At 45.9% G+C, this 24,522-nt stretch overlaps 1 protein-coding gene across 3 annotated transcripts in view; it reads left to right on the top strand.

The window, feature by feature from the left end:
• Window positions 1-24,180, top strand: part of MLKL (mixed lineage kinase domain like pseudokinase) — a 250,379-nt gene extending 226,199 nt beyond the window's left edge. For all 3 annotated transcript variants that reach the window (XM_069604125.1, XM_069604116.1, XM_069604131.1), the window contains one exon: window positions 19,678-24,180. In XM_069604125.1, the coding sequence (XP_069460226.1) occupies window positions 19,678-19,772 (95 nt within the window). In that variant the 3' untranslated portion in view covers window positions 19,773-24,180. The remainder of the gene's footprint in view (window positions 1-19,677) is intronic.
• The last annotated feature ends 342 nt before the right edge of the window (window positions 24,181-24,522 follow it).

Here is a 24,522-nt window from a genome sequence, read left to right as displayed (position 1 = left end):
CGGCGGTACCACGCTTGTGCTACCAGCAGGTTGCCGCCGTACCCGTAACAACAGATCCGCTGCCTGACTTCCCGGTGCCACCGGGACATCACAAGTCATGACGGAGTGGGAAGTCAGGCGGGGGATTCGGTAAGTCCCCATTCCCGTAGAGTTCCATGGGACTCCACAGGAATGGGGACTCGAAAGCACCGGCACCATTGCTAACGGTGCCGTGCTTTCATTACAACTCTGCTGGGCGCAGCGGCCCCGGCAAGCAGACTTGTAGTGTGGTGGTCCAGAAACAAGTTTTTTGCCCGAAGTTGTCTCTGATATGTGTCAGAAAATGTCATCTGAGAAGCGAAAGTATTTTGCAAATAGGTTGCTCTCTGTTAGTTAATTTGATCTCAGTGCCACCATTTGTGTGCTTTGCGAATAAGGCACATTCACGCAATGTGAGGAGGAGCAGGCTGTGTCATGGATGTCCTTTAGGGCACTTATGGGTTCAGGCACTTATCAGAACATGTCACTTGGAGTAGCAGCAATTGATTGGGAACTAGGATTCAATCCTGGTGAGCCCCCACAAGCAACACTGTACCAAGTTTCTATCTGCTCCACCAAATTGTTATCCGAGACAGTGAGCACCACTAAGCCTAGTGTATTTCGATTTTTAAAGTTTTTTTATTGTTATTTGTTTTCGTTTATTCCCTGCTTTTTCAGGTCAGTGTATCGCTGCTACACATATAGACACGTCAAACAGTTCTTCACTGTGTATGTTTACCTGAATATACGGTGCGATTATTTAAGTGCACTCAACTTCTGCAGCTAATGGGATTCAAGCATGAAACGCCAGTGAATGCATTTCAGTATACCGTACATCCGTCGAAGTGTGTGATGTGGAGGCTCTTTCAAAAGCATAAGAGTTGAAGGTGCCATCAATTCCCATCACACTGGTACATTTGTTGGATAGCACACACATCTGCAAAACCCTCAATCAACTGGGGGCCAGTCAGTGGTAGTTTGATTTTACCCCTGCTGGCATTAACACTGTTATAGTTTATTTTCAGTCTTGTATCAAGTTATGGTTTTACATTTTCAGATAGATACACAGTAAACATGGGTCTACATTCCTGTGAATGAATATTACAGAAAACAGATACGCTGATTTGGGAAAGGCACCAGTAGACAGGGTGAACTGGGTGAGACCCAAGTTGCTGTGCTGAGAGCTGCAGTGTAAAGCCAAGTACTCTTTCCCCAGTGTCATTGGAAAAACTACATTTTGGGAACAGCTCCTGAAAATCGAGGATAAATGGTGAGGAATTGTGACCTAACCGTTTCCTTTGAGGATGTCCGTTTTGGTGCACTCCTCCTCAAAGCAGCTGGAAACACACCCTACGTGCCTTAAATCGCCCCCTCCACAACAGACTGCTGGGAATGATAGTATTCAGACCAGCCATCGTGTATTTTCTGCCCTGCCCCTCTTACCTGTTTCTCCACACAGATGTGTTTTATGATACACTCAACGCCTGCAGCTTTGAGGACTGTCTCTCCCCGTCCAATGCCTCACCTCCCCTCAGTGGTTTTATTTGATCAAAGTGTGTGGCTCTTTCCCTATTTCAGTATAGTATAAAATAGTGCATTTCCCATCATCAATAGAGTCCCTGGAAGAATTAGATATGGGGGTACAGTACTGTTATGTTCTTTCCATCTGCCAGGGTATCATTCCTTTTCCACAGGCATTACAAAACTTTGATGTAGGGTTACAGTATTGTCCCTGTGATTTCCCATTTGTGGGGACAGTCACGAATGTGAACAATTCGTCCCTTATTCCTTGGGGTGTGGGTGGACCACCGTCTTTGAGGCTAAAGAGGTGAGCCCGCTAAACAAGACCCTTCCTCGGGGTCAGAAAAAGCTGGACTTCATTGGGAGTGACTCCCCTCTAGGGCACAAGGACTCCCATTCCTACAAGGAAGAATACACTGTCTGCATATATGAGAAAAGAAGAGAATGATGTTACTTCTGATTCATATCCAACAAATACTGCCATTTTTTTACATCATTGGCTCAAGGTAATACTGGCTTCCCTTGAACTCAGTAGCTGCTAAAAAGCAACACGCCCCTTTGAAGTACAGCAACGAAAATAAAGGGACGGGAACCTTGAATGGAGAAGGAATAATCCTACGCAGAGGCGAGCCTCTGACATGCTGACGTCCTAGAGGGGCGGAGCCGTGCTACACCACGGCGCTAACGTGGAGAGACACCAGAAAGCCGGCACTGGGAAAGGCAATGCAAACGAGAGAGAAGGGAATGCAAGGACCGTCTTACCTGGTTGCATGAGCACGCTGCAGCTGTGGTGGGTCTGGGACTAGGTAGAAGGGAGGAACGGATACTTGGAGTGGGAAAACCTGGGAGACTGCCAAGTCTGGTAGAGGAGCAGACGCATACATACCAGTGACACTGTGGAGTGAAGGGCAAATGGTGTCTGTCACTGGCTGTGATCCAGCTGGAGCATACACAAAAGCTAAGAAGGTACCAGGGTAGCCCAGGGTGGAGGGAGGCAAACGGAAACCAGCTTTGAGAAAGAAACCAACAAGGAGGGTTGCAGGAGCCCTGGGAACCAGAGCATTGAATCTGAGCAAGAAGCACATATACAGCCAGAGAGGTTAAGGAAACATGGGCTTCAGAGGGGCCTCGAGAGCCCTTGAGAAATAAGGGACATTGGTAAAAACCCAAGGAGAAGGGAACCTGAACGGTTCAATCAACCCGTGCAAAATCTAATAGAGAGAATTGGTCAAGGTGATGGAAAAGGAATAAGGAAACCATTCCTCCATGTACGAACTTGGGGAATTTGATTTATACAGAGACTTGCCAGTGTATCTGAAGAAGCTAACAGGAGAGCTGAGAACACTTCTTTACTTAACCTAGGGATCGAAATTGGCCATTTTGTGTGTTTCCTGACCTAAAATAGTTTTGGCCAGGTTGGCCTGGAATGTAGGGCAATTAAGGCTAGAAATGCCAGTCAAAAGCCCAGACTTTCAGGCACAAAAAAAAACATGTTTGGTGCGAAGGAATTTCCCCCAAAAAGTGGCATATGCAGAAAAGGCCAAATTTGTGGTAAATGTACTTTGCTGGCAATAATTTTGCCCACCTCTATTTATCAATCCTGGAAAAAAGTCTGCCACCTACCAAGCTGCCCCAATCCGGTTTCAGGTAATAATGTCTCCATGAAAAAAGTCCTCAGGTTGTCGACTTGTAAAAAAAAAATGCATTAATGATGCACCATCCAGGCTATCAAACACTTTCTGCAAATATTCTAGGACTGGAAGTAATAATATATAATTGTACCCCTCCTACAATATTTGGGGAAAGAATTTTGGTAGCCAGGGAAAAGTCGCCAGAACCTGACGACTTTTTCACGGCGACATTATTACATGGAACCCCAATCCACCAGCATAATTTTCAGTAGACTGTGCAGCCATACATGTAGTTTGTACCTGCTCACAAACCATGTGTGCATTTTACCTGGTAATGTGTACATCTATTTTTCTGCACAGACCTCTTTTAGGGTGAACTCAATACCTGCAAACAGGGGAAGAGCAAACTCTTCCCCTGTTTGACCCTACCCGCCCCCTTGCCATGGTTAAGAAAAAGCTTTCATAGCTAAAAGGCTCACCACACGCCCTAACATCATCTTCTGCACAATCACTTTCTCCCAAAACTGCTCCAACATGAGAATGGCATACATGCTGAAACACAATACAACATTTGTTTCATTGCAGGCCAAACAAAGCATATAACGTATGTTAAAATACACATAACACATATTTGTTGCTGCACAATGCCTTTCAGTAACCACTGGGCAATTGTCCTGCAGCAAATGTCTCATGAAAGTACTTCAAGCGAAAACATGTTGATTCCATGATTAGCCCAGACTTTGTCATGTGTTTATCAAATGCCTGATGAGTTGCAGCCACACCCTAGTTATTGGATTTAATTCTGGAGACTTTGGAGGAGTCCAAACCCAATGAAGGCCCCGAATCCCAATGAATCCTGCAGCTGAGTAATGTTTTGGATCAATATCCTGAGCTTTTAGGAGTCCTGGGGATAAAACCGTTGAACCTTTGGGACCTGCACCTACAGACATTGTACGGCCTGCGTATGGTTGTGTCCATTATCCCTTCCATGATGATTATGGTCCCTGGGTCATTCTTGGTGATGATGCCCCGCCTCCCCCAGACATGGATATTCACTGGGTGCTTCTGCTAAGGTTTACTAGACAAGTGCCCTCGCCTGCAAATCATCATCCTGCTGAACCACTCCTGCATGATGGATCCCTCATTCATGAGCAGCCTTTCTTTAAACTCCTCGTTTGTGATGCACTATTTTGCGTACACTACCGATTCTCCCTATTCATGACAACAATCATAGTTGACATCCGTTTATACCTCCTTGCCCTGTTCCCATGGACAAGCATTGCAGGGGGCAGATGCATGAGGGAACTAAATTATATACAGTGTAAAAATACCAAGTTCCTTCTCCCCTCTTGCTGCAGCGACACACAATTCATAGAAAAGTACAAAGCTGGCCCAAATTTAGAAAAGCAAAGCAGTTAATGCTTCCACTAATTCTTGTGGTAAATAAAACATGTGACTGTTTGTAGAAAGGGTCTAAAAATGACATTGTCATCAAGGGGCTCAGAACCTGTACTTTTGATCACTGGACTGAATATTTAAAATGTTCTAGCACTGTTGCTCAAGCTGTGGCAGAACCCCCGGGCTGCCAAGCCGTGAAGCTAATTGCATAAGCAAACTTACTTAAGTTGCACGCCCATATTATTTATCAGCTTTTTCCCTGACTAACAAGAACCACACTCAAGGAGCAAGTCGAGACCTAAGACATAACACTACGCTAACCCGAATGGCAAACCAACACAACAGTAAGTGGGGAGACAAGATGACAACAACATCAAACACACAGAGCAAAACTGGGAAAATGTAAACAACTTTTGTTTAGTGTTTTTATGGTTTCTGGGGGATAGTATAGGGGACAGAAAAGTGTTGTGTGGTGTTTTAAATGTTATCAGGGGAATAAACAGGGAAAAGGACAAGAGGAAAGGGCACATTTATGTTTCCTCATTGTATTTCGGCCCTTGTTTATTGAAAGTAAAGTTTTTGCCCACCCGAAGCCCCTGTGCCCCCTTCCTCGCGGCCCGCTCCCTCCCCGCACCCGCTTCCTGGTTTCCCCTCCTTCCCGCCTCCCGGACCTCCCCCACCCTCTGATTGGTGCTTCTGGCCTTGCTTGCTAGGTCTAACGATCCGCGTCCACCCTCGAGGTCCACTTCCATCCGTGGCAGCCCTGAAGGTAATGTGCGTGTAATTCGGCCCTTGTTTATTGAAAGTAAAGTTTTTGCTTACCCGAAGCCCCTGAGACCCCTTCCTCGCTGCCGGCTCCCTCCCCGCACCCGCTTCCTGGTTCCCCTCCTTCCCGCCTCCCGGACCTCCCCCACCCTCTGATTGGTGCTTTTGGCCTTGCTTGCTAGGTCTTACGACCCGCGTCCACCCTCGAGCTCCACTTCCATCCGTGGCAGCCCTGAAGGTAATGTGCGTGTAATTCGGCCCTTGTTTATTGAAAGTAAAGTTTTTGCTCACCCGAAGCCCCTGAGGCCCCTTCCTCGCGGCCCGCTCCCTCCCCGCACCTGCTTCCTGGTTTCCCCTCCTTCCCGCCTCCCGGACCTCCCCCACCCTCTGATTGGTGCTTCTGGCCTTGCCTGCTAGGTCTAACGACCCGCGTCCACCCTCGAGCTCCACTTCCATCCGTGGCAGCCCAGAAGGTAATGCGCGTGTAATTCGGCCCTTGTTTATTGAAAGTAAAGTTTTTGCTCACCCGAAGCCCCTGAGCCCCCTTCCTCGCTGCCTGCTCCCTCCCCGCACCCGCTTCCTGGTTTCCCCTCCTTCCCGCCTCCCGGACCTCCCCCACCCTCTGATTGGTGCTTCTGGCCTCGCCTGCTAGGTCTAATGACCCGCGTCCACCCTCGAGTTCCACTTCCATCCATGACAGCCCTGAAGGTAATGTGCGTGTAATTCGGCCCTTGTTTATTGAAAGTAAAGTTTTTGCTCACCCGAAGCCCCTGAGCCCCCTTCCTCGCTGCCCGCTCCCTCCCCGCACCCGCTTCCTGGTTTCCCCTCCTTCCCGCCTCCCGGACCTCCCCCAACCTCTGATTGGTGCTTCTGACCTTGCCTGCTAGGGCTAACGACCCGCGTCCACCCTCGAGCTCCACTTCCATCTGTGACAGCCCTGAAGGTAATGTGCGTGTAATTCGGCCCTTGTTTATTGAAAGTAAAGTTTTTGCTCACCCGAAGCCCCTGAGCCCCATTCCTCGCGGCCCGCTCTCTCCCCGCACCCGCTTCCTGGTTTCCCCTCCTTCCTGCCTCCCGGACCTCCCTCACCCTCTGATTGGTGCTTCTGGCCTTGCCTGCTAGGTCTAACGACCCGCGTCCACCCTCGAGCTCCACTTCCATCTGTGGCAGCCCTGAAGGTAATGTGCGTGTAATTCGGCCCTTGTTTATTGAAAGTAAAGTTTTCGCTCTCCCGAAGCCCCTGAGCCCCCTTCCTCGCGGCCCGCTCCCTCCCCGCACCCGCTTCCTGGTTTCCCCTCCTTCCCGCCTCCCGGACCTCCCCCATCCTCCGATTGGTGCTTCTGGCCTTGCCTGCTAGGTCTAACGACCCGCGTCCACCCTCGAGCTCCACTTCCATCCGTGGCAGCCCTGAAGGTAATGTGCGTGTAATTCGGCCCTTGTTTATTGAAAGTAAAGTTTTTGCCCACCCGAAGCCCCTGAGCCCCCTTCCTCGCGGCCCGCTCCCTCCCCTCACCCGCTTCCTGGTTTCCCCCCCTTCCCGCCTCCCGGACCTCCCCCACCCTCTGATTGGTGCTTCTGGCCTTGCCTGCTAGGTCTAACGACCCGCTTCCACCCTCAAGCTCCACTTCCATCCGTGGCAGCCCTGAAGGTAATGTGCGTGTAATTCGGCCCTTGTTTATTGAAAGTAAAGTTTTTGCTCACCCGAAGCCCCTGAGCCCCCTTCCTCGCTGCCTGCTCCCTCCCCGCACCCGCTTCCTGGTTTCCCCTCCTTCCCACCTCCCGGACCTACCCCATCCTCTGATTGGTGCTTCTGGCCTCGCCTGCTAGGTCTAATGACCCGCGTCCACCCTCGAGTTCCACTTCCATCCGTGACAGCCCTGAAGGTAATGTGCGTGTAATTCGGCCCTTGTTTATTGAAAGTAAAGTTTTTGCTCACCCGAAGCCCCTGAGCCCCCTTCCTCGCTGCCCGCTCCCTCCCCGCACCCGCTTCCTGGTTTCCCCTCCTTCCCGCCTCCCGGACCTCCCCCAACCTCTGATTGGTGCTTCTGACCTTGCCTGCTAGGGCTAACGACCCGCGTCCACCCTCGAGCTCCACTTCCATCTGTGACAGCCCTGAAGGTAATGTGCGTGTAATTCGGCCCTTGTTTATTGAAAGTAAAGTTTTTGCTCACCCGAAGCCCCTGAGCCCCATTCCTCGCGGCCCGCTCTCTCCCCGCACCCGCTTCCTGGTTTCCCCTCCTTCCTGCCTCCCGGACCTCCCCCACCCTCTGATTGGTGCTTCTGGCCTTGCCTGCTAGGTCTAACGACCCGCGTCCACCCTCGAGCTCCACTTCCATCTGTGGCAGCCCTGAAGGTAATGTGCGTGTAATTCGGCCCTTGTTTATTGAAAGTAAAGTTTTCGCTCTCCCGAAGCCCCTGAGCCCCCTTCCTCGCGGCCCGCTCCCTCCCCGCACCCGCTTCCTGGTTTCCCCTCCTTCCCGCCTCCCGGACCTCCCCCATCCTCCGATTGGTGCTTCTGGCCTTGCCTGCTAGGTCTAACGACCCGCGTCCACCCTCGAGCTCCACTTCCATCCGTGGCAGCCCTGAAGGTAATGTGCGTGTAATTCGGCCCTTGTTTATTGAAAGTAAAGTTTTTGCCCACCCGAAGCCCCTGAGCCCCCTTCCTCGCGGCCCGCTCCCTCCCCTCACCCGCTTCCTGGTTTCCCCCCCTTCCCGCCTCCCGGACCTCCCCCACCCTCTGATTGGTGCTTCTGGCCTTGCCTGCTAGGTCTAACGACCCGCTTCCACCCTCAAGCTCCACTTCCATCCGTGGCAGCCCTGAAGGTAATGTGCGTGTAATTCGGCCCTTGTTTATTGAAAGTAAAGTTTTTGCTCACCCGAAGCCCCTGAGCCCCCTTCCTTGTGCTTCCCACGCACCCTCCTGCCTCCAAGCCTGCCCCGGGCTGTGATTGGGCAATTCCCCTCTGGTCTTCCGGGTCTAGCAACACATCTACCTCCCACTCTCCCCCCTGCATCCATTTACTTTCCTGGCCCCCCCGCCTCCCTTTCCCACCCACCCCCTCCCATTGGTCCAGTCAAGAGGACCTCCATTCATAGCCAACCCCCCCCAGGGCAACCCCCTGCCCGACAGCCCCATCGGTTAAGGACCCCGAGGCAAAGGATGGCCCCCACAGTGACGGCTCCAGGTCGTATCTGCAGGTATCCGCAGGAGAAGCAAGAAGCCAACAATAAGTAAGTGTGGACAGGGCAATCACCGCCCCACTCAACTAAGGAAGCCTCTGAGTGGGAAGTTGCATTTAGAAGAGTGCCCAATTGCATCTAGAAGTGTATCTAATTGTATTTAGAAGTTGTGACCAATAGCCTCTCTGTGAAAGTTGTATTTTGAAGTGTACCCAATTGCATTTAGAAGAGCGCCCAATTGCATCTAGAAGTGTACCTAATTGTATTTAGAAGTTGTGACCAATAGCCTCTCTGAGAAAGTTGAATTTAGAAGTGTACCCAATTGCATTTAGAAGAGCGCCCTATTGCATCTAGAAGTGTACCTAATTGTATTTAGAAGTTGTGACCAATAGCCTCTCTGAGAAAGTTGTACTTAGAAGTATACCTAATTGCATTTAGAAGTTGTGACCAATAGTCCCTCTGAGAACTTGCATTTACACGTGCGCCCAATTGCATCTAGAAGTGTACCTAATTGCATTTAGAAGTTGTGACCAATAGCCTCTCTGAGAAAGTTGTATTTAGAAGTGTACCCAATTGCATTTAGAAGAGCGCCCAATTACATCTAGAAGTGCACCTAATTTGCATTTAGAAGTTGTGACCAATAGCCTCTCTGAGAAAGTTGTATTTAGAAGTGTACCCAATTGCATCTAGAAGAGCGCCCAATTGCATCTAGAAGTGTACCCAATTGCATTTAGAAGTTATGACCAATAGCCTCTCTGAGAAAGTTGTATTTAGAAGTGTACCTAATTGCATTTAGAAGTTGTGACCAATAGTCCCTCTGAGAAAATTGCATTTAGAAGTGTGCCCAATAGTCTCTCTGAGAAAGTTGCATTTAGAAGTGCACCCAATTGCATCTAGAAGTGTACCTAATTGCATTTAGAAGTTGTGACCAATAGCCTCTCTGAGAAAGTTGTATTTAGAAGTGTACCTAATTGCATTTAGAAGTTGTGACCAATAGTCCCTCTGAGAAAGTTCCAATTAAAAGTGTACCCAATTGCATTTAGAAGTGTACCTAATTGCATTTAGAAGTTGTGACCAATAGTCCCTCTGAGAAAGGTGCATTTAGAAGTGCGCCCAATCGCATCTTGAAGTGTACCTAATTGCATTTAGAAAATTGTGACCAATAGCCTCTCTGAGAAAGTTGTATTTAGAAGTGTACCTAATTGATTGCATTTAGAAGTTGTGACCAATAGTCCCTCTGAGAAAGTTCCAACTAAAAGTGTACCCAATTGCATTTAGATGTTGTGACCAATAGCCTCTCTGAGAAAGTTGTATTTAGAAGTGTACCTAATTGCATTTAGAAGTTGTGACCAATAGTCCCTCTGAGAAAGTTCCAACTAAAAGTGTACCTAATTGCATTTAGAAGTTGTGACCAATAGTCCCTCTGAGCAAAGTTCCAATTAAAAGTGTACCCAATTGCATTTAGAAGTTGTGACCAATAGCCTCTCTGAGAAAGTTGTATTTAGAAGTGTACCTAATTGCATTTAGAGGTTGTGACCAATAGTCCTTCTGAGAAAGTTCCAACTAAAAGTGTACCCAATTGCATTTAGAAGTTGTGACCAATAGACTCTCTGAGAAAGTTGCATTTAGAAGTGTACCCAATGCATTTAGAAGCGTACCTAATTGCATTTAGAAGTGTACCTAATTGCATTTAGAAGTTTTGACCAATAGTCCCTCCGAGAAAGTTGTATTTAGAAGTGTACCTAATTGCATTTAGAGGTTGTGACCAATAGTCCTTCTGAGAAAGTTCCAACTAAAAGTGTACCCAATTGCATTTAGAAGTTGTGACCAATAGACTCTCTGAGAAAGTTGCATTTAGAAGTGTACCCAATGCATTTAGAAGAGTACCTAATTGCATTTAGAAGTTGTGACCAATAGTCCCTCTGAGAAAGTTGCATTTAGAAGTGTGCCCAATAATCTCTCTGAGAAAGTTGCATGTAGAATCTGCCCATTTGCATCTAGAAGTGTACCCAACTGCATTTAGAAATTGTGCCCAATTGCCTCTCTGAGGAAAGTTGCACTTAGAGGTTGTGCCCAACTGCATTTAGAAGTTGTGACCAATAGTCCCCCTGAGGAAGTTGCATTTAGAAGTGTACCCAATGCATTTAGAAGCGTACCTAATTGCATTTAGAAGCGTACCTAATTGCATTTAGAAGTTGTGGCCAATAATCCCTCTGAGAAAGTTGCATTTAGAAGTGTGCCCAATGCATTTAGAAGCGTACCTAATTGCATTTAGAAGTTGCGACCAATAGTCCCCCTGAGAAAGTTGCATTTAGAAGTGTGCTCAATAGCCTCTCTGAGAAAGTTACATCTAGAATCTGCCCAATTGCATCTAGAAGTGTACCCAACCGCTTTAAGAAATTGCGCCCAATAGCCTCACTGAGAAAATTGCATTAAGAAGTGTGCCCAATAGTCTCTCTGAGAAATTGCATTTAGAAGTGTACCCAATCGCATCTAGAAGTTGTGCCCAATAGCCTCTCTGAGAAAGTTGCATTTAGAAGTGTGCCCAATAGTCTCTCTGAGGAAAGTTGCATTTAGAAGTATGGCCAATTGCATTTAGAAGTGTGCCCAATTGCATTTAGAAGTGTACACAAGCACATTAAAAGGGCACCCAATTGCATTGAGAAGTATACCCAATCGCATTTATAAGTTGGGCCCAATTGCCTCTCTGAGGAAAGCTGCACTTAGAAGTTGTGCCCAATTGCATTTAGTAGTGTACCCAAATCATCTGATTGGACCTGATTGCATAAAATTGGATGACGTACATAATATGCTCTGGAATGCAGTGAACATTTGAAAGGACATATATCTTACCACACCCCACGCTTACTCTCTTCTTCACACCACCACTCAACTAGAACACAGAGATACTATGACACCATTCGGTATAACTGTTCTCATATCAACATCTACCGCTCACTCCCCATCACTCTAAGTAATCACTGCTGGTTTCACACCCCCCAGCCAGGCGTTCTCCTCAGGCCTAACGCAGCCACACTCGGTCTGGATAAATCCTGCCAGAGCGAACACATATCCCTGATCTCCCAACCACCACACCTACCGCTAGGAAGCAGCTACCACACGAATTCCGCACCAGCTGCACACATACCGGTGCGCACTCGCACCTTTGAACTCTCTCTACTGACCCGAACTTCGGTTCCCAAGGGCGTTCAACCTACCAGCGCCTTCAGACCATACCAATGGTATACAAGGCGCTATACAAATGCAAAATAACATAACATAACATAACATAACATGGGGAAACTACAAAACACTAAGCAGACAAAGGGGTACAAAAATGGACAACAAAATGTTTTCCAAACTAAACAAAAACAAACACCTAACTCGCAAAACTGCTCTTACAACTGCCTAAAACTCTAAAAATGCACCAAACACCCTCCGAGTTTAAGCCTGCCATCTGTAAGACTTTCCTTTACAGCCTAGCAAACCCCCCAAAGGAACAGGAATTGAGCTGCCCCTTTTCTAGATCCTTGAACTGCCTTTAAGAAATTGGACGGCTCTGATTGGATGATCAAACTCAAGGAATCTTGGTGAGAGGGCTTGGATTGGCTGAAAAAAGTCAAATAACCCAGAGATTCAACCTGAGAACCGAGACTCTTGATTTGAGCATGAATCATCTCCAGCAGCACAGAAAACTAGCTTTATTCAACCTAAGATTTGACTGCTCCAAAACATGTACACTTGGGCGGGGAGGTGGGTGGTAGGGCAAGTCATGTCAAAAGGATATGAGGAGTCTTGGGGTCATATTTATTGACAGTCGTCCAGGCTTGGTATTCACTAAGATCTGGGGTGCCGGGAACAGTAATCTTTCCTGCTCAGACTGGCAGCAGGATCGCCTATGAATGAACGCTCTCACAATCCTAGTACTGCTGGCCCATCTGGCCTTTCCCTGGAGTGCACACTATGAGCTAGGAATGGAGCAGGGACCTGCAAAAGAGAAACACTGCTCTGCAAAAGCCTGCGGGCACCCTACAACTTGCATAGACACGCTGAGAGCAGCCCAAAGGGCATCAGAATGCCCTTGTATGGATCTCAGGCTTCATCCGCTCTGATACTACTAATCCCAGGAGGAAGCAAGCAAATAGTATTTGTGACGAATACAGGGAATTCATCCTTTCTCCCCAAGTGGGAGCGACTACCACATCCCCAAGGAATCCCCAGGTAAAGATTTGACTACACCTTCCTTGAAATCAGAGTCCCAAATGTTTGTTGGTTATATGGGGACTGAACAGTAGAATAATATGGCGGGCCCTTTAAAAATAAATGGCTTGATTCCTGACCCCACTCTGTTACATTCCATGCTAGAAGAGCTTAACCAATGGGGTCTCCTCTCCCGATACAGGGAGGAACATAAGAGAACTGAGGTCCATGTGGAGAGAGGGAGAGCCAGCCTGAAGGCTCAATGCTCATGCCTGAGCTAGAGCGCAGGTGAGAGGTCTGATCTTGGAGACAGGGCCACGCAGTCAGTGTGGTGGGGGCGGAGGAAGAGCCCACAGAATGCTGCAAAGCCCAGGACGGCTGAGAGCCCGCCAAGCTCAGGACCTCTGGTCAAGCGAGAGACTGAGCCGTCGCAGCACACTGCCATTCAGAAGCTCCAACGCAAAAGTCCCATCAGTCACAGACAGGAGCAACCAAAGTGGAAGACCAGTGTGAGAAGACCTCAGCACCACAGTTCCGCAGCAACCAGAAAAGTACCACTGCCAAGAACCAGGTATATGCTGACAGAGGAGTGAGAGGAGTGTGGTGAGACACACAAGTGTTTGAGAGCAATACGAGGTCCAGACGACCAGAGAGGCCAAATAGCTCATGCCGTGCTGAGCCAGCAGATACCCCACAAGGGTGTTGAAATCGATGAGAAGCCAAATGGCATAAGAAGGCAGATAGCCTACGCAGGGCTGTGAAACCAGGTACTCCACCGAGGGGTGAGAACAGTGCCAGACTGAGAAAGGCTGAAGAACCAACAGGACCACGCCTGGCCAAGAGATGCAATAGCCCAGTAGAAACTGAAACACCCTGGAGATGGTGAACAAGGAACTGATTCTAAACATAAGTGTAACAACCGAGCCGGCTTACAGGACCAGTTACTCCAATTGAGGAACAAACTCTTTGAACTGTCAAGGGCATTTGTGTGGGGTCTTGAGTCTACCATTTCTTAAAGACAGAAGGATAAGGGATTTATTTTGAACTGTACCAGCAGGCCGAGACGTGAAAGAAAGAGAACCAAAGACACAAATGTATGGCGGTAAGGAACCAGCCACCATAAGCCAAGAGAAGGGGGAAGTGATATTTTCCTAGGCTAGGTTTATGTTTCCTTTGTAATTAGTGGCAGGGTAGACCAGGTTCGGACGGAAGACTACGTTTCTACAAGACATCCTGATAGGCACGCGTTTGTTTTGTTTAAGCTTAGGGAAACCCATCATAATTGCAGGCCTAAGTGAGGCATTCTTTACTTAAATAATGAAACATCTGAGTTTGGACTATGTCTTCTTGTACTTCTCCTATATCTGACTCTCCACATATCGCACATGATAAAGTATACCCACATTATCCCTGATACCGAAAACCTCCCACAGTGCTGAGAATGGGGAGACAATCACATCAGCATTTCTAGTGATAGATTAAATGACTCATAAGCATAATGAAGTATAATCTGACAGAACAATACTGCATTCCACCCCCAGATGCTTATTCAAGAAGAAGGAATAGGGAATACGCATCTGCTGCTTCAGCAGCAGAGAAAGAGAAAGGGGAGCGGTTGTCTTTGGTGGGTTATCAAACAAGTTAGCGCAAAGGTCTTCATACTGTGGGGTGCACGGCCGCATTCCCGGGGGGGGGGGTGCGAGACCCCAGTCTGACATTTTTAAAACTTTAAACAATTTTTTTTGTAAATGTAAGAAATGGGCAGGCTCAAACTGGAACATACAACTGTCCCCGGCACCAATGAAAAAGTGAAATTCATTCCTTTAGTGACAGACTGGGCCTCATTACGAGGCTGGCAGTAGCAGTGCCTGTAATACAGGCACAGCTGCCGCCGATATTTATTTTTTTCCAGTGCCCAAAAATGGGCAATTAACGGGTCATTACGGCCTTGCCGGACTCGGTATTTGCCCATTCCTGGGCGCCGGAAAAAATTCTTCCCCATTCCCACTTGAGCCCCATAGGGCTCAATGAGAATGGGGAAGCTTGATGCACCGGCACCATTATTAACGGTGCGGGTGCATCTGACATGCTCTGCTCGCGGGTACCGTTACGGCTGCCTTGCCAGTCCTGGTGGCCGCAATGGCACCCGCGAGCAGAACTCGTAGTTCCCGGACCGGCAAACTTATAATGAGGCCCACTGTTTAAATTTTACCTAAGGGAAGCAAATTGTGATATTTAAGAAATATTTATTTATTCAGCAACAATGGTCAAAACTACTAGCTGCATAGTGACGTAATTAATCAAACTGGCCCACATTGGGCAAAAAAGTGGCCCATTTAGACCAAAAAAACTGGCCCACACTAGCATTTTGCATTTTGGTTCGGGCATTGCCCCGTTGCCTTATATGCCAGTCCGAGTCTGGCGGCTCATCCATAATGGGCGAGGGGGCATCGACCCGGTGGCCCCCTCGCCCATTATGGAGGAGCCAAGGAGCTAGCCCAGTCAAACATTGAGCACTCTCATTGCTGCTTTTTCCAAATGAGGGAGTGCTCCGGGGCTGGCTGAACTGTCAAAGGATAATTAAGTTCCCCAGCTGCACATGCTCCCTGAGTCATGCAAAGCTAAGGGTGTTTTGCTTCGCAAGCCTTGAATAGCTCATTGGAAAATGCTGGCTGGGGAACTGCATGTCTGTATGTGCAAGGGAGAGCTCCTGCGCCTCCTTGCACATACAGACAGAGCAGCCTGGAGCAGGGCGTTCCAGCACCTACACGCAGGCCCCTGCACTCATTGCAGGAACCAGGATTCCTGTTCTTGATGCAGGAGCTGGAGCGCTGGGGAGGAAAACTTCATGACCGGGACAAGAGGTAAGTTTATGTTCATTTATTTTTTATTTAAATATGTGTATGGATACGTGTATGCTTGTGTTATGGGTGAGTGTATGATGATGGGTGCCCAGAGACTATACTGGGAGTATGGTGCGGTGACGGCGCGCAATAGTTCATAGCCATTTGGACTTACTGTCCATTTGCCATTTTGGAGAAGGGGCGGCCTGCTCACATTTTGCTTGGGGGGGGAGGCCTAAAACGTTTGAAGACCACTGATTTAGCTGGACATTGGCATACAGGATAATACAACTGATACTTTTTAAAAACAGTGTGTACCATAGTCATGGAAAGAGAAGCATCATTCTCACTTCTGGTCATGACAAAATTCTGAATTCTTAAGTAGGTCTATTCTGAAACATCAGTCACCAGGAGGGTGGGTGTCAAAGACTACTCTTATTCATCAGACCTTTCTTGAGGTGGTGCAGAAAAGTGTTCCACGTTTATGTAAAATGTGGACAACGTTATCTCCCATCAGCCATCTCAGATCCACCTGAGAACTTGCGAAAAAACTATTTCTGCTGAGAACAAACACAAACCATACATTCCAGAATATAGGTAATCGCTAGACCATTTGGCATTTTGGAAAACCTTTAGAGCCAGTTTTCTGCCAACCTGCAGAACTTCTCAAAAGCAGTTCTATTGTGGAGTAAATCATAAGCCCCTGGCTCAAATAACCTGTATTTGTCCCAATCCTGTATTTACAAAAAGGATTATCTAAATCTGGATTTGTGTTTTTCTTTTTGTCGAAACGGTCTCAAAGATACAGCAGCCGGTAAGCCCCTGTCCCCAATGCAATACTTTCATGTGAAGGGCCAGGATTTGGCTGAATAAACAATACATATAAAGATCCCTTAACTACAAGTACATAATTAGTGCCCATAGATTGAATGCACTGTTCAATTCATTTTTACCCAATCACGATCAACCAGGCTGTTAGACTGCTATTCATGGCAAAACTGTCCCGTACAATATCCCAACTCTGCGTTGGAAAGGGCATGTTTTTGAGATAGATCAGGAACCCCAGCTGGCAAATCAAGTTACAGACAATGCAGATTCTGGACTGCCTTGGCAACTGTGGGATCTAGGATTAACCAATTGTCCAACCAAGCATCGAGGTGGAGGCCCACCAGTTGTGAAAGTTAAACATTTACAGCCATTATCTTGGTGAACATTCTAGGTACAGTTTTCAGATGGTGTGCTAAAAATGTTGCTCCAACACGAAGCATAGAAACCTCGCATAATAATGCTGCTCCAACACAAAGCATGGAAACCTTGCATAATAATGCTGTTCCAACACGAAGCATAGAAACCTCGCATAATAATGCTGGTCCAACACGAAGCATAGAAACCTAGCATAATAATGCTGCTCCAACAAGAAGGATAGAAACCTCGCATAATAATGCTGCTCCAACACGAAGCATAGAAACCTTGCATAATAATGCTGCTCCAACACGAAGCATAGAAACCTCTCATAATAATGCTGCTCCAACACGAAGCATAGAAACCTCGCATAATAATGCTGCTCCAACACGAAGCATAGAAACCTCTCATAATAATGCTGCTCCAACGCGAAGCATAGAAACCTCGCATAATAATGCTGCTCCAACGCGAAGCATAGAAACCTCTCATAATAATGCTGCTCCAACAAGAAGGATAGAAACCTTGCATAATAATGCTGCTCCAACACGAAGCATAGAAACCTCTCATAATAATGCTGTTCCAACACGAAGCATAGAAACCTCGCATAATAATGCTGGTCCAACACAAAGCATAGAAACCTTGCATAATAATGCTGCTCCAACAAGAAGGATAGAAACCTCTCATAATAATGCTGCTCTAACACGAAGCATAGAAACCTTACATAATAATGCTGCTCTAACACGAAGCATAGAAACCTCTCATAATAATGCTGCTCCAACACAAAGCATAGAAACCTCGCATAATAATGCTGCTCCAACACGAAACATAAAAACCTCTCATAATAATGCTGCTCCAACACGAAGCATAGAAACCTCTCATAATAATGCTGCTCTAACACGAAGCATAGAAACTTTGCATAATAATGCTGCTCCAACATGAAGCATAGAAACCTCTCATAATAATGCTGCTCCCACACGAAGCATAGAAACCTCTCATAATAAAGGTTGATACATTGCTGTAGGTGTCCTGCAAATATTGCGTTCATGAAAAATCCTGCATTCACCAATAGGATGTTCCTGTAGCTAGTCTTCCTTTTGAAGTGTACCAGAGATGTCCACGTGTTGAGCCTTTTAAGGTTTAGAAAAGGGTGGAAATCCCCTAACAACTTGGAAAGAGGAAGGCAGTTGTGCAGCAATGTTGGCTTTGCTCACCAGGAAGGACAGCCACACCTGCCCGTTTTAGAAGATGGTCTATGATTGTTGAAGAACCACTCGATGGTGATAAATCTTGCATGTCCATACCACTCTTCAGACCATGTAACCTTGATGGACAACCAGTAATGGGTTTCTTATGATACTGTCCCAGGTCTGAGTGAATGCCAATGGTGGTTCCCGACAGGAATGTCTTCAGTACTGAGAACCCCAGCTTAATTTAAACTGCTGGGGCTTGATGGACGTGATACGGGTGCAGGGGGTGGGGGTTTGTGATTTGGAAACCCTGAAATAGGTCAGTGCCTGATATATTGGAAACCCAGCTAATTTCCTGAATGGCCTACTGTGTTGAGGTCTGGAAAGGATTTTTCTTTGGGTGCAGAAGACAGTCACTGGAAGGCAAAAGGTGTAGGGTTTATCCTCAATGCCTTGTTAACCATCCTACCACCAAAAACATTGTCCCCAAAATAGGCACTTGGAATCATATGCTCTTCTGGTTGGCATCTGTTTTCCAACCATGGATGTAGATTTTCCTACGAGGTGCTGCCTTAGCACCCCCTAGACCCTCTGGTTTTGACAGCTTCTATAGAAGTGTCCAAAATCAACTGTGCCTACTGCTCAATCCGAAGCAGCTCATTCCTGCAGTCACCCCCTCTTCTACCCCTTCACCAAACAACTGTAAGATCCTTAAGGACTGAGCCATCTAGACATGGTAGAGTCCTACGCCTAACGAAAGAAAGGAGCTAGCATAAGCCTTTTTCAGCACTGAATCCACTCTTTGATCAACAGCATACCATGTCTCCAGCTGCCATGGACGGTTTACCAGACAAGGTGCTAACCAGTGAGCCCACATACACATCACCCGCTCTCACTGCACCCGACCCTCTACCAATAAAGCACTTTGGCAAAAGGTTCATCAGCATCATCTGTTTATGGTCTTTCCATTCATGGTTCGGGATTTCGTGGATGAATCACAAGCATTTAAGGTATACGCAGAACATCATATCTGCTGCCATGCTGTGGGCCAAAGTTTCCATCATGCCAAGGGTGAGCTAGACCCTTTGACCAGAGCTCCTTGAAAATAGATCAACTTTTGGTATCTGGATCTCTCCATGGTGTGCCATTATCCCCATCTCCTGTATCCAGAGACAAGGGGTCAGCTGCATTTAACCAAAGCACAGCAATTCATTACAGAGAGGAGAAACAGTAACCATGCACCCACACCATTTTATTGCTGATTATTTTGCTGAATACCAGGAAGAGTAAAATAAAAGTGCAGTATTGTGAACTGTTTTCCTCAACTTCCAGATGTTTGTAGTGATGAATAGTCACACAGCATTGCTCATTTCTCGTGTGTTCGAGTCCTTTTGATCCCCCATGTTATGTATACATGATGAAGCGTGGCTTCAAACCCTATCCCATCAGAATGTATGTTGTAATATTGCACTTTTGATTTTGCAACTCTTAATGCAACTTTTAATTTTGCAACTCACACATACGTGATTGTACCTCAGGTCTGTGCATTGTGAAACAAAGTTCTATAAGTCTAAATATCGTAGATGCGCTGCTGGTCCATAAAGAACCAGTAACGGTTCTACAAATGCCTTAAAACATGCCCTACATTTCTACAACTCCCACTGCGCACTTGTATTAAAATATCGCATGTTCCTTGCTCTGAAAACGTCTTAAGAACACTGCTCAACATGCTCTTATTTCTCTTTCTTCCAGTTATCGTGGACACGCTGGCATCCATCGTGAACCAGATGCAGTCAGAGGAGCCAACGGAATCGGGTTCATCAGAAACCCCCCCTACAGTCCAGTGACCTACCTCATCTGCAGTACTTCCAGATTCATCCCAGATATTAAAATATCGAGGTTTTCAAGATCCAGGTTTTCCTGAACCTGAACCACTGTTGGGTGCCTGACAGCCACTATGTGCTTCTAAATCTGGACCACAGTCTAGGGATACTTGGCAAATGCACTTTACCTCTCCCTCATGGTGTACCTCAGTCTCATTCTGGATTGCAGTCTGGGTTTCCTCAGTTTCTTCTGGTTGCTCAGTCCAAATCATGATCTGGGTTCCCTCAGTCCCCCCAGATTCCCCTGTGTTTCCTAAGTCACTCCATGTTACTCACTCTAGAACACAGACAGCACTTCCTTAGTCACTTCAAGTTCTTCTCGCTATAGATCACGTTCTGGGTTTTCTCAGCTGCTTCAGGCTCTTCCCACTCTAGATCACAGCCGGTGATCCTCAATCTTTTAAAGATATTCACTCTAGATCATGGTCTGGATTTCTCCAGATTCCCCTCACTGTAGATTACAGTCGGAGACCTCTATGAGTGCAGCTATACCCTCACTGTAGAACACTGACTGAGTTTATGTATTTTATCCAGGTTTCCCCTCATATTATATTCTGGTAGCTCAGTTGGCCTGGGTTCTCAGCATTTGTATAACATGTTTGCACCCATGGTACATCAGCTTGTTTTTCCCATCCCCTGGCAAAGCCACCTGGGCCCTTTGTTTTCAGTCTCACAAGGCCATCACACACTGTACCCTGAGCCAAGCACAATGTGCCTTTGAATTACTTGAAACCTTATTTTTTACGTGCATAAAAGAACTTTGTGTTTTGTTTTTTTTAATTATATGTTACAGCACAATAAATGTCCATCATAATAAAATGGAAGGGGCATAAAGAAAAGCACAATCACTGTACATATGAAATTATGAAAATGTGCAATAAAGCATCCGCCATTCTGATCCCCACACATCAAAACCAGAATTTACATAAAAACAACCAGTTCATCAGCTGCAGTGACCTCGAATCTATTTGCCCTACATCTACCCCTTTAATATAGTGCTAGAATGGAGAAAGGTAATGGATTTCGCACAGCAAAGTCTTCAACGATGACGTGTCTTTAACCTTCAGGGATTTACCTCTAATAAATTAGCAGAGGTGCCCTGGATATTTTTGTTTGGGGATGGCGACGGAGGTAAATGTCTCACAGCATATCAGATTGTCGGTTCAGATGGATAAAGCTCATACACATGCTGTGAGCAATTTTCCATCAGATATAGACGTCACATCTGAAGCTAGGACTCAGTTGTGGGCCAATTGAAGTCAATAGGAAATTAACTTCCACAGAGCAAATGGGATCTCTTGTATAGTTCTTAACTTCTTATAATATTAAAATGGACTATTGTTTTTCTTTAAATGTATGTTCAGCAAAAGCAACATGCAACATTGGAGCCTGGATGATAATGTGGCCTCTTTATACAAGTGCATTAACCGGGAGCCCAAAGGAGAACTGGCTGTCTGAGGTTACTCCTATGGGGTCAGCGATGGCCCCAGCATAAGAAAACATTTTAATGTTTTATTTTGAATTAATGTACATACTTAATCATCTTGACTGGACAGGTAAACTGTTTCTTTGGAAGCACTACATTGATGATATTTTTGCAATCTGGACTGGAACTGAATCAGAATTAGATGCTTTTTTAGGCTACGTGAACTCAATACACTCACGTATTAAGTTTACAATGGTCATAGGCAGACCCAAACTACATTTCCTTGATGTAGAGATTTCTGCCTCTAGCAATAACTTTACAACTAACATCTTTATGAAACCCACGGATGTTAATAACACACTACACTATTTCAGCTTCCATACTCTTCACCTTATAAACAATTTACCATACAGCCAGTTTTTAAGGTTGAGAAGTATTTTGTCGGAGGATAGATCATTCTCTAGAGCATCTGTCAATCTGGCCAAATGGTGCTCTCAACAGGGTTAACCAAATACTGTTATTGAGAAAGCCCAAGCAAAAGTATCCATAAAGGCTTGTGAGGCGCTATTGATCCTGAAACCTAAATTTGACAAAGTACCCTTTTTTACTCGATGAAATACTCAGCACACAGTCACCACATCACAAGATTGCTTAAGAAGAATTGGAGTCTGATCAGATTGGACTCTAATCTCTTTCGAAACTGTTCCCTAATCCACCAATAATAGCCTATAAAAGAGGCTGAAATTTCAGAGATTACTTGGTGAAGGCTGAAAAAACGGATCTTAAAAAAGAGAGGGTATTATCCAAACAAAAGAGAGGAACCTTTCAGTGCCTTAACTGTAACTACTGTAACAACTGGCTGGAATGGGTGCTTAATGCCATTAGAAGCCCGGATTATCAAAGCGGTAACCCGGGGTGCTAAAAAATAAATTTAAAAAAAGGATTTCATTCATTGAGCGGGATGTTCAAGGCGTCGTGTTCAATGAATAAAATCCTTTTCTAAGCTGGCCACCATGGAAAGGGATGGCGGGGCTCTTGAGAGCCCCTCTTCCCTTTCCATGGCAGCTGGAGAAGCAGGGAAGCGACTGCGGCGGCGGCCTGCGGTGCCACAACATACATGTAAGTGGGGGTAGGAAAAGGGGAAATAAAAATAAGGGAACAGAGGGTGGGGGAAGATGGTGCCGGGGGAGCCAGATGTCAGGAGGTATGGAACGCAGGCTTGCACCGGCAGTTCAAGCCCATGTTCCTAGACACCTGATTGGTTGGCACCCCCCTCCAAAGTGCTAAAGGTGATTATGTGAGACACCCACGGTCAGGGCGCAAAGTGAAACTAAGGGACTTTGCAATATGTGATACATGTTCCATAATCTATGGACTCTGTTGTCCATGTGGAATATTTTACGTTGGACAGACCTCCAGATCTGAAAAGGATAAATGGCACGAGCACAAGAGTCACATTAGGACTAATAATGCTATGTCTCCAGATGCCAGACATTTTACACAACATAGACACTCAGTGGCACAACTACGATGCATCATTATAGAACTGGTACTATAATCCCCTATGGGTGGTGATTTGTCCACTAAGCTTGCACACCAGGAACTCTATTGGATCCATACACTTGATGCCCTGTATCCACATGGTATGAATGAGGACTTCTAGTTGGGTGCATTCTTATAGAGTGAAGTTGACAGTATGGTACATTTCCCACTTGGATGAATGGTCATTCACAAATTAAGACCAATATGTAAGATTGAACAGCTGATTACTTATTACACATTATGCAGTCAGATTAGTTATACTTTAAAACCAAGAATGCATTAATTATATACTTTTGTTTGGATCAATGATTTATCTGACCAATGCGATGAAAACTGTGCATGTGGAAATAAAACATTCTAATAGGTACAGTATGCATTTGATCTACTTGTTGTTGAGTTCACATAACTATTACTCCGCTTAGCTACACTAGGCACCAAATTATGTCTGAGAGTGCTAATAGGGTGGTTTTTTTTCCATTCTGCTCTTCAATGTATTCTTACAAGCTTCATGCGACAAAGGTTCTGCGTTCTGTATATATACAGCGTTGTTGCCATACATATCGGTAGCACATTTCACTTTGGGTGCTGCTTTAGAAACATTTAACCAGTTTTATACTTCATGCCCCATATGTTTCTGTCATAATTTACTTGTTAGACTTCATGGCTGAAAAACGAGTTTGCAGTAATATGAGATGATTTGACGAATATATCTTTCCAATCGAGAGTTTGTTGAGGGTCATCTTGGCATGGTGTTTGGATGCTATTCGGCATGACTAGGAGTTGACTTGATTCGTTCTACATTACTGTGAGATATATGAGGCACCGTTATATTGCTCTACTATTTTTATAAATAACTCTCATCGACTCATTCACTAAAACGGAGCACCGGTGTGAACATGTTTAGCCTTGGTCGAGATACAATCTATAAATACGGCTGCCATCTTGAGTCGGGTTTCTACGTGTCTTGACTGGCGTCCCCATTCATGTTGGAGAAGTGGCTTAGTGAGTGTCGATCCATACAGACACTTGTCTTTAGATTTCATTATTCGCACTGATTTATAGGTTAACACACTTGCAGACTCTTCCCAGTACCATAATGAACTAGAGGATACTCTTCCTTACTGTTTTTAGATCACCCTGGCGTCTAGGCTTACGTCACCTGTTGACTAATAGGACTAAGTGAATCAAATGTATACTTTACACTCATTTAAAATGATAAGTTACTTTATATGGCTTTATGAGTATTTATATTGTTATCCAATATATTTTCAGATATATCTCCTCTCTGCTCCTGAAGAAGGGTGGTGGCCCGAAACTCGTCGACCTATAGCATATTTTTTATGTTTGAAATTACTATTTTTGTTCCTCATTTGTGTTTTTAATATAACATGATTTTTTGATAAACATGTGTTGTGTTATCATTTCTTGGCCTGCGCTGTCTAACTGTTGTAAACATAATGAAATGTTTTTCAGTATATATTGGTATGCAGGGGATGTGTGTGTCTTATAGATTAAGACACGTTTTCTTCATGCCTGAGTTTACTGCCAGAAGTAACGCAAACCTAATGAGTCAGCGTGGGGCCAAAATATTGGGCCCATTTGAACAGAAGAGTGCTGGAGGGGACTCAAACCAAGAGCAAGACCCCAGACTAATTACCATGAAGCAGGAGCTGTCATCCTGCATCCAGCACTACACTGCCTTCAAACAACCCCCCCCCACCACCTCATCCACTCCCTTTCTACTAT

Source organism: Ambystoma mexicanum, chromosome 1p (assembly GCF_040938575.1).
Source record: "Ambystoma mexicanum isolate Mex_15411 chromosome 1p, UKY_AmexF1_1, whole genome shotgun sequence".
Classification (NCBI taxonomy): Eukaryota; Metazoa; Chordata; class Amphibia; order Caudata; family Ambystomatidae; genus Ambystoma; species Ambystoma mexicanum.
The sequence above is the reverse complement of the archived record's forward strand: the minus strand, read 5'-3'. Positions and strand labels throughout refer to the sequence as shown.